The 13,629-nt window shown below is 39.9% G+C and overlaps 1 protein-coding gene across 1 annotated transcript in view; it reads left to right on the forward strand.

The window, feature by feature from the left end:
• The first annotated feature begins 2,300 nt into the window (after window positions 1–2,300).
• The window catches only part of Tsnax (translin associated factor X), a 34,567-nt gene continuing 23,238 nt past the window's right edge, over window positions 2,301–13,629 (forward strand). Inside the window, exons 1-4 of the mRNA XM_003473510.5 lie at window positions 2,301–2,529; window positions 2,945–3,049; window positions 5,202–5,316; window positions 8,936–9,066. Coding sequence (XP_003473558.1) covers window positions 2,514–2,529; window positions 2,945–3,049; window positions 5,202–5,316; window positions 8,936–9,066 — 367 coding nt within the window. The 5' untranslated portion in view covers window positions 2,301–2,513. The remainder of the gene's footprint in view (window positions 2,530–2,944; window positions 3,050–5,201; window positions 5,317–8,935; window positions 9,067–13,629) is intronic.

Here is a 13,629-nt window from a genome sequence, read left to right on the forward strand (position 1 = left end):
TTCATCTATATCCTAGCATTGCTTGAAAACTAAACTTGTGAATTGATATGTGCATGCTTCACTCTGGATCCCATCAGTAGTTTCTAACTATTATGGTTATCTTTATAAAATGGTCACTCAACCCAGGCATGGTAGCACATGCCTGTAATCCCAGAACTCAGGAGGATCACTGCAATTTCAAGACCAGCCGGGGCTATACAGGGTGAGCCCAAGGTCAGCCTGAACCATGGTGAGACTGTCTCAAAAAGACCAAAAAAAGAAAAGGTCACTCAAAGGCTGGGGATGTAGACCAGTGGTACAACACCTGCTTAACATGTGCATGATCCCCAGTACTTCCATAATCATAAAATGAAAAAGATCACTCAAGATTCTGGCAATATTCTATAACCCCCATCTCCAATTGATGTAATAACTACTACGTAAGGGAAATGCTGAAACAGTCTCTTGAAGGCCTACATTTCTTTGCTTATTTGGTTACATTTTCCCTTCAATATCTAAACCCAACGTTGATATGTGATATTTTTCCTATAAAGGTGACCAAAATGAGGATTTATTCACTGAATAACAACAGGTGCAACTGAAAGGCTTAGAGCTTTAATCAGAGTCAAATATGGGTAATTGGAACACAATAGAAGGAACAGCATTCCAGAGGCAAGGTCTTACAAAAGCATTTATTTCCTCTCTCTGATCTTTTAAAAACAAAAGTTTTACAAAGTACTAGCACTATGTATTTTTACCCAAAACAATAGTATAAGGAGATAGTGTACAAATTCATCCTGCAGGTTGTCACAGAGGTTGGAAGATGTTTCCCAGCAAAAGCATGGCTATGGCTGGGATAGGAAAGGACGGGGAAGTGTATATGCAAATAAGTGCTGGGAAAGCATGGGAGATTCACCTACTCACCCTACAATGAGAGGTCATTTTAGATTATTAGTATCCTAATTACATTTATGGGAAGCAATGAGTAGTTCAGGTAACAAAGCTGTAATTGTACAGGCCAAGGAAGAGGTGGCTGAAAAAAAGTTTATGTGATCCAAGTTTTGAAAAGTTACATACCTTGGGAGCTGCTGTGTATTTCAGGAGTCAGGAAAAACACTTTTCTAAGATTCTGGTAAAATAAGCACTGACCAAAAATGTTCATAACTACCACCTTCCTGAAATGTAGAGGAAGCTACAGGAAAAAAAATTTATGAGTGTTGTCCTGTTTGGCATGGACATATTATCTTTGATTAAAGTACACAGAAGGAAATACTGCTGGATATTAACAAGGTCAGAAGTCACACGCACTCAAGTGAGTTATGTGCTCAATAACCTAAGTCTCCAGGAGTGTACCATAATCAAGGATTTGGCTAATCAATCCACATATGGACACAGCCTGTAAAGTGCAATGGGTAGTGCTTGCTTTCCTCCTTTTGGAGTTTGGAAGACACTTTAAACATCAAGCAGAGCAGAAAACCTTCCTGTAACACTCCTGCTCCTGAAATTACTGCCACACTCTGGCCAGGTGATTTCATTTACTGTCCCTTTGTTTCTAAGTTAACAAAGCGGAAAGATTGTGTACAACACATATCTAAGATAAGGAAGTGACCCAATTTTACCAAGATTCGGCCTCTGTTTGTCTCGAAAGGGTGCTAAATTGTCACTTAGTTGCTCATCCTGAGAACGTGACTGTCATTCGGTCTACAAACACTTACACATGGGTACGGGGTTGGGGCGCAGTACTACAAGTCTCTGGGTCTAGCACGTATGTGGTCTAGTAAAGAAAGGTGGTACCTGTGTATAGTAAGACTCCTAACAAGCAATGCACACCTATCCTTATGACTGCTGTAACTCTCTTTTGGACCAAAGTTTCTCTGTGAGCCCAACATAAACCAATCCTTACCCCACAAGGTGGATATTAGTTACTCTCATCCTACAGGTCAGCTACGCTGTGGAGGCGAATCCACGCGTAGCCTAACCCCGAGCCGGACAGAGCCAGGACAGTGGCGCAGGAGGAAGGGTGCACGGGACGGCTTCGTCCTCCCTGCCCGCGCACCCCTGCCACTTAGGACCGCAAAAGCTCCAGACTCCGCAGTCCGCCAGGGTAGCCGGATGTCACACAGAGCGCCGCGAGGGTTGGGTCGCCTGCCACAGGGTCCGCAGAGGCCGAGTGACCGCCAAGGACCCAGCGCGCGGGGAAGCCGGGACCTGCACAGAAGGATGCGCGGCCCAGGCCGGAAGTGAGCGCAACCCAGGGAGCGCGCCGGAACGCGGGTTCGGGCCGGAAGTGTGCGCCACTGGGGGAGCGAGCCGGCGGCGGAGCCGGAAGTGTGCGCAGCCCAGGGGTCGGTCCGGCGCCCGGAGGCGGCCGGAGGTGTGCGGGTTGGGGCAGCGCAGCGCTCGCTTGCTTCCGGCGTGTGGTGACGTCGTCCGCTAGCCGGCCCTCCTACGCTTGGTGGCCGGGGGCTGGTCCCCGCGCTCCCTTCGCTCCGGCGCCTTCATTGTCCGAGCGTTTCAGCGGAGGCCAACCCGACATGAGCAGCAAAGAAGGTGGCGTCCCCGGCGGCGCGGGGCGGTGTTCGCGCAATTAGGGGCTCTCCAGCTTTTTGTGCAGCGTCCCCTCCTCATCCTTGAGAGGTGCCCTCTCTCCTTGCACGCTCAGGGCGGCTCTGGGGCTTCCCCGTCCGATTGGTTTTCTTTGCATCCCTGATTTCTTAAGTGTCGGAGCTGTACGTTCATCCAGTTTGGTAACTGCTGCTTCTGTGTAGGTCACGGCTGCGTTAGAAGCCTGGCTGGTCAGTGTAGACAGGATCGCTTGTGCTGTCATTCTGTGCCGGAGGCCTCTACGGCCCGCCCGGGGTGTGTGCGCGCGCGTGCGTGTGTCAGGTTTTCAAGGAAAGGAAGATTGTGCAAACTCAGTGATGATGGAACATACCTGCCCAGCTTTTCTTTTTTTCTCCATAAGGGTCAGGAGGGTTCAGGAAGAGGAAGCATGACAACTTCCCCCATAACCAAAGAAGAGACGGGAAGGATGTTAATTCATCTTCTCCCGTGATGTTGGCCTTCAAATGTAAGTTCTCCATGTTGTCAGTTAGCTAAGGGGAGAGCTAAAGGCTGTAACAGCAATTTCGTAGATACGCTGTTCCTAAGAAAACAATCCTTAGGAATTTAGGGTATTCAGAAAGAAATCTTACTTTCTTGCATATTAAGTGAATATTATGTGCTAGATCTTCCCTGAAAGTCTGACTTCCAAAGGCCTTAACCTTTATATCCTCTTCAAGTAAATATTAACATTAAAGTAGACAGGTAAATATTAGTTTCACATAGGTAATATTTGAATATAAGTTAACTATTAGACATGGCGTGTTGTTCTGTGCCCGATATTGTGTGTCTACCATTTACTCTTATACATATTTATATTGAAGGTGTATTAGTTTTGTTAACTAGACTTGAAGATGTTTTGACATAGCACTTTGCAGACTGGTAACTCAATAAATCTTACAGATGTGCACATGTATCTCTGTAGTCTCCATTTTCATAGCCTATTGAGGTGGTAACTTTTTTCCCATTTCAAAACCGCGAGGTGGCGCATGAGTGTAATCCTAACTCTTGGGAGTGGAGGCAGGAGGATCACTTGTCAGTTCAAGGTCAGCCTGAAATACATAAGCAGACTCTCGTAAAACCCAAACCATAAACCCCAACAAACTAAAACCACCACCACCAAAACAAAACAACACAAACCAAAACATAAAAACAGGTTCTTTCCACCTCTACTCCCCTGTATCTGTAGTTCAGCAATATGGGAGATGCGTGATTAGTTCTGACTTGGAGTTATCTGAATGTTGGAATGAAGAGGAGGTACCCCAGACACTGGCAGTCTAGACCTTCTTGCGTACAGCCATCTCTGTTCTCCATAGTGCTGCTTGATTTTCCTTGTGTGTGGCATCTGGCTTCCCCTAGCAGGCAAAAACCATAATCTTGTGTCTAAGCTCAAAGCAGTACAGTTTCTTTTTTGATAGACCCTATATATTGAAACGTCACATCATGTATTTTATTTTTTTATTATTTTTTCAGGCTGGTCTTGAACTCACTATGTTTTTGTTTTTTTAGTTAAATTTTGAGACAGGCTGTCACTATGTAGTGCAGGCTGGCTTTGAACTCACTGTGTAGCCAGGTTGGCCTAGCTCTCTTGACAGTCGCCTCAGCCTCCCAAGTACTTGGATTACAGATATGTACCACCATGCTTGGAGATTTCTATGCATTCGTGCTGAACATTAAGGATAATGTATAAGCTAAGTGGATATCACAGCCTACGTTTAATTTTTCCTTCTTGGAAACACTTTCTAGTTTTCACCTATTCCCCTTCTCCTCTTTGATTTCTGACTTTTCTGTTTTTGACTGACCTATTCCAAGCCTTATTAAAGCTTTTGCATTATTGTCTTGTATGGGAATTTAACTCTGGACCTTTCCTACATGTCACATGCCCAGCCCTTTTCATTTTCAAATTTTGACACAGGATCTTCATAAATTACTTGTGTTAGGTTCAAACTGGAAACCTTTCTGCCTCAATCTCCTGAGTAACTGGGATTATAGGCATGTGACACTGTAGTGGGCCTTACTGAAATCTTTTACTGATCATTTTCAGACGAATTGCTACAACTTTGTATTGATTACAGAGTATTCTATGATCTAGTCATCTAGTTAGTTACAAGAAAACCAGCTTACAGAATGGTTATGAATTTCAATTTGTTTTCCCTCTTTACTGTCTTAAAATAGTTCAGTGTTTGTCTACTATTTAACAGTTTGTATTCAATACTGTATTCTAAGTGGTAAAATATCATGTACTTATATATTATCTCTAGATGGATTAGTGTTACTGAATATGTAAGAAGTGGGAAAAAACTGGAATAAAATCTGCACTTTTATTTAAAGACCTTTATATTTCATTTTAATACAATAGCACTACTATAAATGCAATTTGCAAATATTCTACAAACCATCACAGAGTCAGGAATTACGTGTTTCTGGGTATGTCATTGGTATTTGTAGAAAACTACTAGAGGACACTGTTCAGTTTTCTGTGTTTTGAGAATTAGTGTCATGAGCAGCATGTTCTGCCCTAAATGGAGGCAGCTGACTGCAGCCATTGTCAGCGTTCTCCTTGAGCTGAACAGTCTGCATCTTATGTGGGAGTGTGGAGTGAAGACTGTGTGTGTGTTTAGCGTTTCAGCAGGAGCTGGATGCGAGGCATGACAAATACGAGAGGCTTGTGAAGCTCAGCCGGGATATAACTGTTGAAAGTAAAAGGACAATTTTTCTCCTCCATAGGATTACAAGGTGAGTATACATCTTCAACCTGTGTCAAATATTTTAATAAAAATAAGTGGAAAAAATTCTTATTTTTGAAGTAGCTAGGGATTTTGTGTTATTATGGTTCAGCTGTTGTTTGAAAAAATAAGATTTGGATTATTTATTAGTGTCATGACATTAAAGTCTTATTTGGGTGATATATATGAAAATTTTAATATTACATAAATTTTTTTTCTTCTTCTTTTTTTTTTTTTTAAATCGATACCAGGGATTGAACTCATGACCGCCTGCATGCAAGAAGGCAGGTGCTTATGCCGCTGAGCTAAATCCCCAGCTCCTATTACATAAATATTAAAATCTAGTTAACTTACTTATTTTTTAACTCATTGTGTTCTTTTTTTTTTTTTTTTTTTTGGCTTTTTGAAACAAGGTCTTGCTGTGTAGTCTAGGCTGACCTTGAACTCACCAGATAGCCTAGACTGGTCTTGAACTCACGAGGATTCACCTTGCTCAGCCTCCTAAGTGCTGGGATGACAGGCGTGCGCCACCATGCTGGGCTTGCCTCTATTGAAATTGGTCGTGTTACTTTTTCACATCCTTAAATCTTATACACATTGTGCTATTTTCTTAATTTACATTTTTTCACTTTAAAATATTATTAACTACCTAATTCCTCTTTGGAAGTTGTTCTTCTTTCATCTCTGACATTTTTTTCCATTTATTTCTCTCACTCACACTAGACTGTCTTGATTTTCCAGGCAGGCTGTCCATCTAGGGAGCCTGTCCATCTAGGCAGGCTGTCCATGCAGGCAGGCTGTCTATCTAGGCAGGCTGTCCATGCAGGCGGGCTGTCTATCTAGGCAGGCTGTCCATGCAGGTAGGCTGTCCATCTAGGTTTTGACTACAAGTAAAAGAAACTACGTTAAGCTGCCTAAGCAGAACAGGGAATTGAATTACAGAGATTATATAGATTCAGGCATATTTCATGAGTGGAGCTATTTTTGTTATTTTATTGTGACATCTTTTGTTGCTTTGTACTTGTATTTCATGTGACTAGCTCCTGTTGCTTCTCTGTGCACTGTGGGATAGGTGTCTGCCCTACAACTCTCTAACTTACGTGTCTAGGTCTTGTTCCCAAGAGATTCTAATTACAAATTCTAGATGCCTTTAGAAATGTAACTATGATTGACTTTGTGCCATGTATTCATTCAGTAACTTAAAACTTTTTGTTTTTGGTTTTTTTAAGTCAGGGTGTTAAAATGTGCCTCAGACTGACCTTGAACTCAGTAGATAGCTCAGGCTGGCCTTGAACTTGCATGGAACATTCTGCCTCTGCCTAATTGCTGGGGTTATTAGTGTGTACCACCATTTCTGGCCTAAGACTTGGGTTTTTTGGTGCTGAGAAACCTATGGCGTTGCACATGTCTAGGCAAGCATTCTAACATGAATTACAGTGGTACCTTGGTTCATGAATTTAATTCTTTCTGTGATTCTGATTATAAACCGAATTGGACAAGAATGGAATCAAATTCAGTGGTTAGGATCAATGTTGATCTTAGGGGAAAATTTGATTCACTTCTCATTCAATTGGGTTGCAACCAGAATCATGGAACGAATTAAGTTTGTGAACCGAAGTACGTACCACTATATACCTCTAGATGTAACTTAAACTATTTTAGATAATTCACTAATGCTTTAATTTTGTTTCTTTAAGTGGAAGCAATTTGCCATACATAGATTAACCAGAATGTGATACTTGATAACATTTTCTTTTTTTGTAGAATTTTTTTTGTCTTTTTCCTTTTAATTGGTACCGGGGATCGAACTCACGACTGCCTGCTTGCAAGGCAGGCGCTTACGCCGCTGAGCTAAATCCCCAGCCCCTTTTGTAGAATTTTTTGATCTAGCCTTCTTTAGTTTAAAAAATTTTAATGGTGTATTTGTAGTACATAATGATTACATTCATCATAGGGAGTTGGTACATGTACATAATACATCATAATTTTTTTTGCTCCCCCTTTTTCTCTACTCCTTCCCCTCTCGCCCCATCTCTTGGTTTAACCTTTTCGTTTTTAAACCTCTCTAAAATGAGATTTGTTTCCTTTTTTCTTTTCCTTTTTCTCCCTTCCTCATTCCCTCCTTTGTTCCTTTCCCTTTTTCTTTTGAGATGAGGTCTTGCTGTATGTCTAAACTAACCTTTAACCCTCTGTATAGCCCAGGCTGGCCTTAAACTTGCATTCTTCCAGCCTAAGCCTCTTGAGTACTGGGATTTCAGGCTTGCGCTATCAGATATCTTTCTGATAATGATTTCTAATTTATTTTCATTATGGCCACAGAACATATTTTATGCTTTGAATTCTTTTTAAATTTTCTTGAGATGTATATTTATTTCACTGGTATATATGTGATTTATTTTTTCCTATTTTTGATGTATGTTATGTATGTATGTTATGTATGTTTGATGATGTTTTCCTATTTTTGATGTATCATAGAAATACAAATAATTTTCCGTAATATCACAGACAAAATCAGGGAATTTGGCAGTCCGATTAGGGGATCTCTCAGAGCTCTATAGGCCGGTGGCATCTGTGACGAGTGCCTGAGTACAGGATGTAGTTTGTGATTAGTGTCCCTCTTTTAGATGACTCTTCCTCCATGTTATGGATGGGGTGTTTGGGCACACTCTAGGATCTTTCACTCTGCTTTTCCTGCCCAGTGGTCTCTTTGGTTGCTAAGGTATTCTTCTCTTGCATCTCTGTCTAAACTGGTGACTGCCTCCATGTTTGGCTTGTCTGCCATTTTCTTAAAACAATCGTTGTTGGTGATGAGTTAGCTCTCTTTGGTTCTGTAGGTGATAGGAATTGCTCTGCCTTTCTGCTTGGGGCAGGATCTTTTTCAGCCTCTTTTCTCATATGCATCCTACAGTGATCATACTCAGTCAAAGACCAGAGGGGATATTTATTTATTACGTATTTTTGGACTAAAAATCGAACTTAGGACCTTGTGCTTGCCAGGCAGGCGCTTATGCTGCTGAGCCAAATCCCCATCTCCTAGGGAGTCTTTTTTGTAGGACTCTGACATGTTTTTTGTGTAGTTTTCTCCCTACTGATACTTTGCCTTGCAAGTTTAGCTGTCTTGTCAACCTTAAAACGTCTAAGTCCTTTTCAACTCAGGGAAACTTCAGGCTCCACCTAAGTTTCCTGTTCTCACACCTTCACTTGGGAATGCCAAGCAATAAGATGAACTAATCACAGAGTCTGTGCTCCTCTTCCCCATCACTGTTCTTGCAGCTTTCATTCAGGGTCTGAAACCCTTGTTTTGTCTGTTTTATCTGTCTAGTTGTTTAAAGTGGGAGGACAAATCTAGTCCATGCTATTTTATCCTGACTTGAGATAAACATCTAGAGATACTGTATTTTAATTGTGGTCACTCTATGCATATAATTTTTGTCTACTTTTTTTCACTTAACAGTATACTGTAACATTTCCATGTTTTTACATACTGTTAATAAAATATGATTGGAGAGATGAGTTAGAAATACCCAAATACAAGTACTTAGTCTGATATTGATAGTTAGATTATTTCAATTTTTCATTGTCAAAGCATCTGGCTGATGCTCTAAAATTTCCCAATATCTTGATTATAGTGCACCTGATATGGAAGAAATATTGACCGAATCAGAAATTAAATTGGATGGCGTCAGACAAAAAATATTACAGGTAGCCCAAGAGCTGTCAGGAGAAGACATGCATCAGTTCCACCGAGCCATTACGACAGGTAAGTCTAGGTTTACTGAGTATTTTTAAGAAACAGTGCACTACATGACATATCTGAGTGGCATGAGTTTTAGTTGTTATCTGGTAAAATACGATTGGCTTTAAAAAAAATAGGACTTTTAGATAATGTGAAGGCAATCCATAATATTAATTTGGCTTTATTTTTCTAACAATGTATATAGTTATTGCTTGATTTTAATACAGTAATCAAGAACACAGGCCTAACAGATTGGACTTTCTTTCTGAGTTTGTTGTATGTATTTAGACAGGAAATATCTCCTTTCTAACTATAGGTAAATTTAGTGGGTGGATTTAAGTTTCCATTTTGCTAGGTTCATGAATGAGAGTGTCACCTAGCCAGATAAATTCAAACAGCTCATAGTGTAACTCCATATCTGTTAGTACTGGGTTGTATATATTTGTTTAAAAAGGTTTAAGGAATACTGGATCTTGGGTTATTGTAGTTTTTGGGTTCTTCTGTTTTAATTTTTTTTTTTTTGAGGCAGAGTTTCACTAAGTAGTTCAGGCTAGTCTTGAACTCACTATGTAGCCCTGGCTGGCTTCAAACTTACAGGTGTCCTCTTGCCTCAGCCTCTTGAGCCCATGAGCAAGAGAGAGATTGCGTGATTCAGATATGCCTTAAGACTTGCAGGAAGAGTGGAAATGCTTACTACTCAATATGTATGTTCAATTTTAGTCTAAATTCTTAAAATAACAGCATTTGTTTTCTTGGGAATACTGAAATGTCTTTCAGTATTGGTAATAGGAGATACCTGCATATGTGTTAAAGGGTGTTGTGTTATTACAAACTGAGGTGGTAACTCTTGCGGTTCTGTTGTCATTGCAGTAATTTATTATTTTCAGATTTGCAATAATTTATTATTTTCAGGTTTATATATTTTTTCTTCTTGGTTTGTTTTGTTTTGTTTTTTGGTACCAGGAATCAAACTCAGGGCCTCGAGTCTGCCATGCAGGCACTATGCTGCTGAGATACATCCTTGACCCAGGTTTATATGTTTTAGAAAAAATAGCACACAATAACAAACATGATTTAATGAATCCCAGTATGTACTGTCAAATGGTACAGCTTCAAATAAGACATATTTGGCAAGGGTCTGGAGAAGACCAGATGTATAGTGGAAAAAAGGGTTGAGGTGAAAGGTAAATCAGGCTTTGGAAGATGTATGGAAATACCTTCATATCCTCTCTTGTGGTAGAAAAATTTGTTTAAAATGATAGCACATTAATTGTCAAAGGAAAAATGGATCATTTAAATATCATTAAAATTAAATTGCTTATCAAAAGACTGTATTATTTGAGACCAGTCTGGGCTGCACAGTGAGCCCAAGGCCAGCCTGAACTGCATAGCGAGACCCTGTCTTAAAAAGATGTAAAGAGAGTTCGATCCCCGGTACCGGTAAAAACGAAAAAGACAAAAAAAAAAAAAAAAAAGATGTAATGAGAAAAAAGACTATCTTAAAGCAAGCTGAATTATGAGAGAAGATAGTTAAAATATATATCAGGTAAGGAATCTCTATAAATCAAAAAAGACATAAGTTTTAAAATGAACAAAAATTTGAACAAGGACTTTAAAAAAAAAGAGTATCTTAATGGTTCATATGAAAATGTGTTTAACGTTATACCATTCACCTAAATTATATGACTAGCAGTACCATTTTAAGAAATTTGACTTCTTAAAAGGCCAGGGATTTAGCTCAGTGGCATAAGCACCTGCCTTGTGAGTTTGATCACAACAAGGTTGTGAGTTTGATCCCTGGTACCAAAAAAAAAGAAAAAAAAGTTGACTAACAATTTGCCCTTCCTGTGAGCCAGCTGGCCAGATGGCCAGCAGGCTGGGAGACAAAGTGACACCCCTCACCTCCCCCAAACAACTGGCTTATTCAGAGGAACAAAGGCTGAGTTGATAGCAACCAAGGTACAAAAACAACTTAATGCTTGTATTTGACTGACTTTGCAGGCCTAAAGCCAGAAATCTGAGCATCTATTTAGAGGCTAACAGTATGTAATATAGCAACTGTGGGGAATTTCCTTCTGCCTTGTTTTTGAAATCCAATATTGTCCTCACTGTTTTGTTCCATTTTATTATTTTGTTTTCTTCAGTATTCTGTTCTGATCAGTTTTATTATGTCTAATGATATGAGCAGGAATTTGGAAGATAACAAGAGGCATTATGGTAGCCATAGTTGATTTCCTGTTATCCTGTTTTGAAGCTCTGTATCACTGTCACTGTTTTGTTTTGATTGGCTTTATTCTATTTTATTTTGTTTGGTTTTATTCTCTTCAAAATAAAATTTAAAAAAAAGTTTGGCTGAATGTATACATGCTGTGTGACCTGGAAGTTCTACTTTAGGCATATATACAAAAGAGGTAAAGCTTATGTCACCAGAAGCATGTTCAAGAAAGCACATAGCAGCTATAATCGTAATAGTTGAAGCAGTGACCAAACTGTCCATTAGTGGGGAGTAGGTAGGTAAATTGTGGTGAAGATGTACCGTGTAATACTCCATGGCACAAATGTAGCGGTGAGTAGGAGACTCACTTGACATCTTAGACAAAATGGACACAAAAGACACAGTCTGTCACTCTATCTATGTGACATCTGAGGACAGACAGACCTGAGCTGGGAAGACAGACGAGAGTGGTAACCTAGAAGTAGAACTGAGAACAGGAGTTACTGACTAGAGACATGAAGGACCCTACTGTGAATCTTTTCTTGGAGACAAGATCTGTACGTGCTTTTTGACCTCCTGTGGTTTGTGTAGTACTTTCCTGTTGAGGGCCGCTGGAGGAGGAAAGCTGAAACTCTGTCTGCTCAGGGTTAGTGCGAGTGGCTTCACTGGGTATATGCAGGTCTTTTTATGGGTACAGCTCAGGAGCAGTGGTACTTATCAGTTTTCCAATACAGGCACGGTGCCGTCGTTAGGAAACTGAGTTGCCTCCTTTGTAGCTGGAGCAGTCATGGTAACTATACTGAAGATAGACCAATTGCAGGAAAACCTCTCTCTTACCTAGTGCTGTTCCATATGAGTTAGGGGTCTCAGCATGCTCTTGGGGCTCCTAGGTAGTGGGGTTAGTAGGGAAGGAGAAGCTGGGTCTCTCAGTTTCTATAGAAAGTCCTTGATTGGAAGAAGCAGTTACAGTGTTACTACATTGTCATGAACAGAAATCCCATTTGCAGCTTCTTCATACTGTCCTGTTAACTTGAATCACTAAAGGCAAGGGATTGAGTATCTTTTATATTCTTTGTCATTTTTTCCTATCACATCATTAAGCTTGTCTTGCAAAAATTCATGGCAATATAGTAAAGCTGATCACAGTTCTCACTTGATTTTAATCTGTACTTAGGACTTTTTTCATTTTTATAAAAATACGCATATTTTCCTCCATGTTGGTGTTTTATGTGTGAAGAATGACATATTTTTCGTGTTTGCGTTAGATATTTCATTTCCTTGTGGCTTATGGTTGTGCTCTAATAGTTTTGATGACTTAGGTTCCCCAGATATCTAGTGGAACATTCTCTGTTTGCTGTATCTACTACAGGAGCCTTCATTGTGTCCTTTATCAGGAAAGTATAAGGAAAGAGTTCAAAATAACACCAAAAGAAACTTCAGTAGCTGTTTGATAAAATAAGTGTGACGCTTGAGGACGTAGGCATAGGCATATGCAAGAACTTTCTGAACAGAACTCCAATGACACAGGAAGTAGTTCTGAAAACCAAAAATGAGATTGTACCACATTAAAAGTTTCTCCACAGCAAAGGAAATAACAGAGTGAAAGACAACCTACAGAAAGGGACAAAAATTTCACCATCTATCCTCAGATAGAGGACTTGTATCTAGACTATGTAAAGAACTAAAAAAAAATTAGACCCTACAAAATAAAAGGCCCAGTTGAAAAAATGGGCAGTTGCAGTGAATAGGCACTTCTCAGAAGTACAAATGACTAATAAATACATGAAAAATTTTCAACATTGCGGGCCATTAGAGAAATGCAAATTAAAGCTACCATCTTACCCCAGAAAAAATAGCTGTCATCAGAAAATTAATAACATTGCTGGCAAGAATGGGGAAAAAGGAACTCTTATACATTGGTGATAGAAATATAAACTAGCACAATCACTTTGAAAATCAGTGTGGAGATTCCTCAAAAAACTAAAAATAGAAATTCCATTTGAGCAGCTATCCCTCTGCTAGGAATCTTCCCAGAGGAGTTAAAATAGCTGGGTATGGTAGCACATGCCTATAATCCCAGCACTTGGGAGGCTGAGGCAAGGGATCACCATGAGTTCAAGGTCAGCCTGAGTTGCAGAGTGAGTTTGTTGCAGAGTGAGGCAATTGTGCACTACAAAGTGAGACCCTGTTTCAAAAGCAACAGAAACAGCAAAACCAAAGGAGTTAAAGCCCTCATATTACAAGGACATACATGCCTATTTTTGTAGCAGCACAATTTATAGTATCTAAATCTTGGAAACAGTACATAGTCCATCAATATATGAAAGGGTAAGGAATACAAATTTTATTTATACAATGAAGTACTACTTCGC

Source organism: Cavia porcellus, unplaced genomic scaffold (genome assembly GCF_034190915.1).
Source record: "Cavia porcellus strain 051 isolate PalLab524CR breed Dunkin Hartley unplaced genomic scaffold, mCavPor4.1 scaffold_13, whole genome shotgun sequence".
Taxonomy (NCBI): domain Eukaryota; kingdom Metazoa; phylum Chordata; class Mammalia; order Rodentia; family Caviidae; genus Cavia; species Cavia porcellus.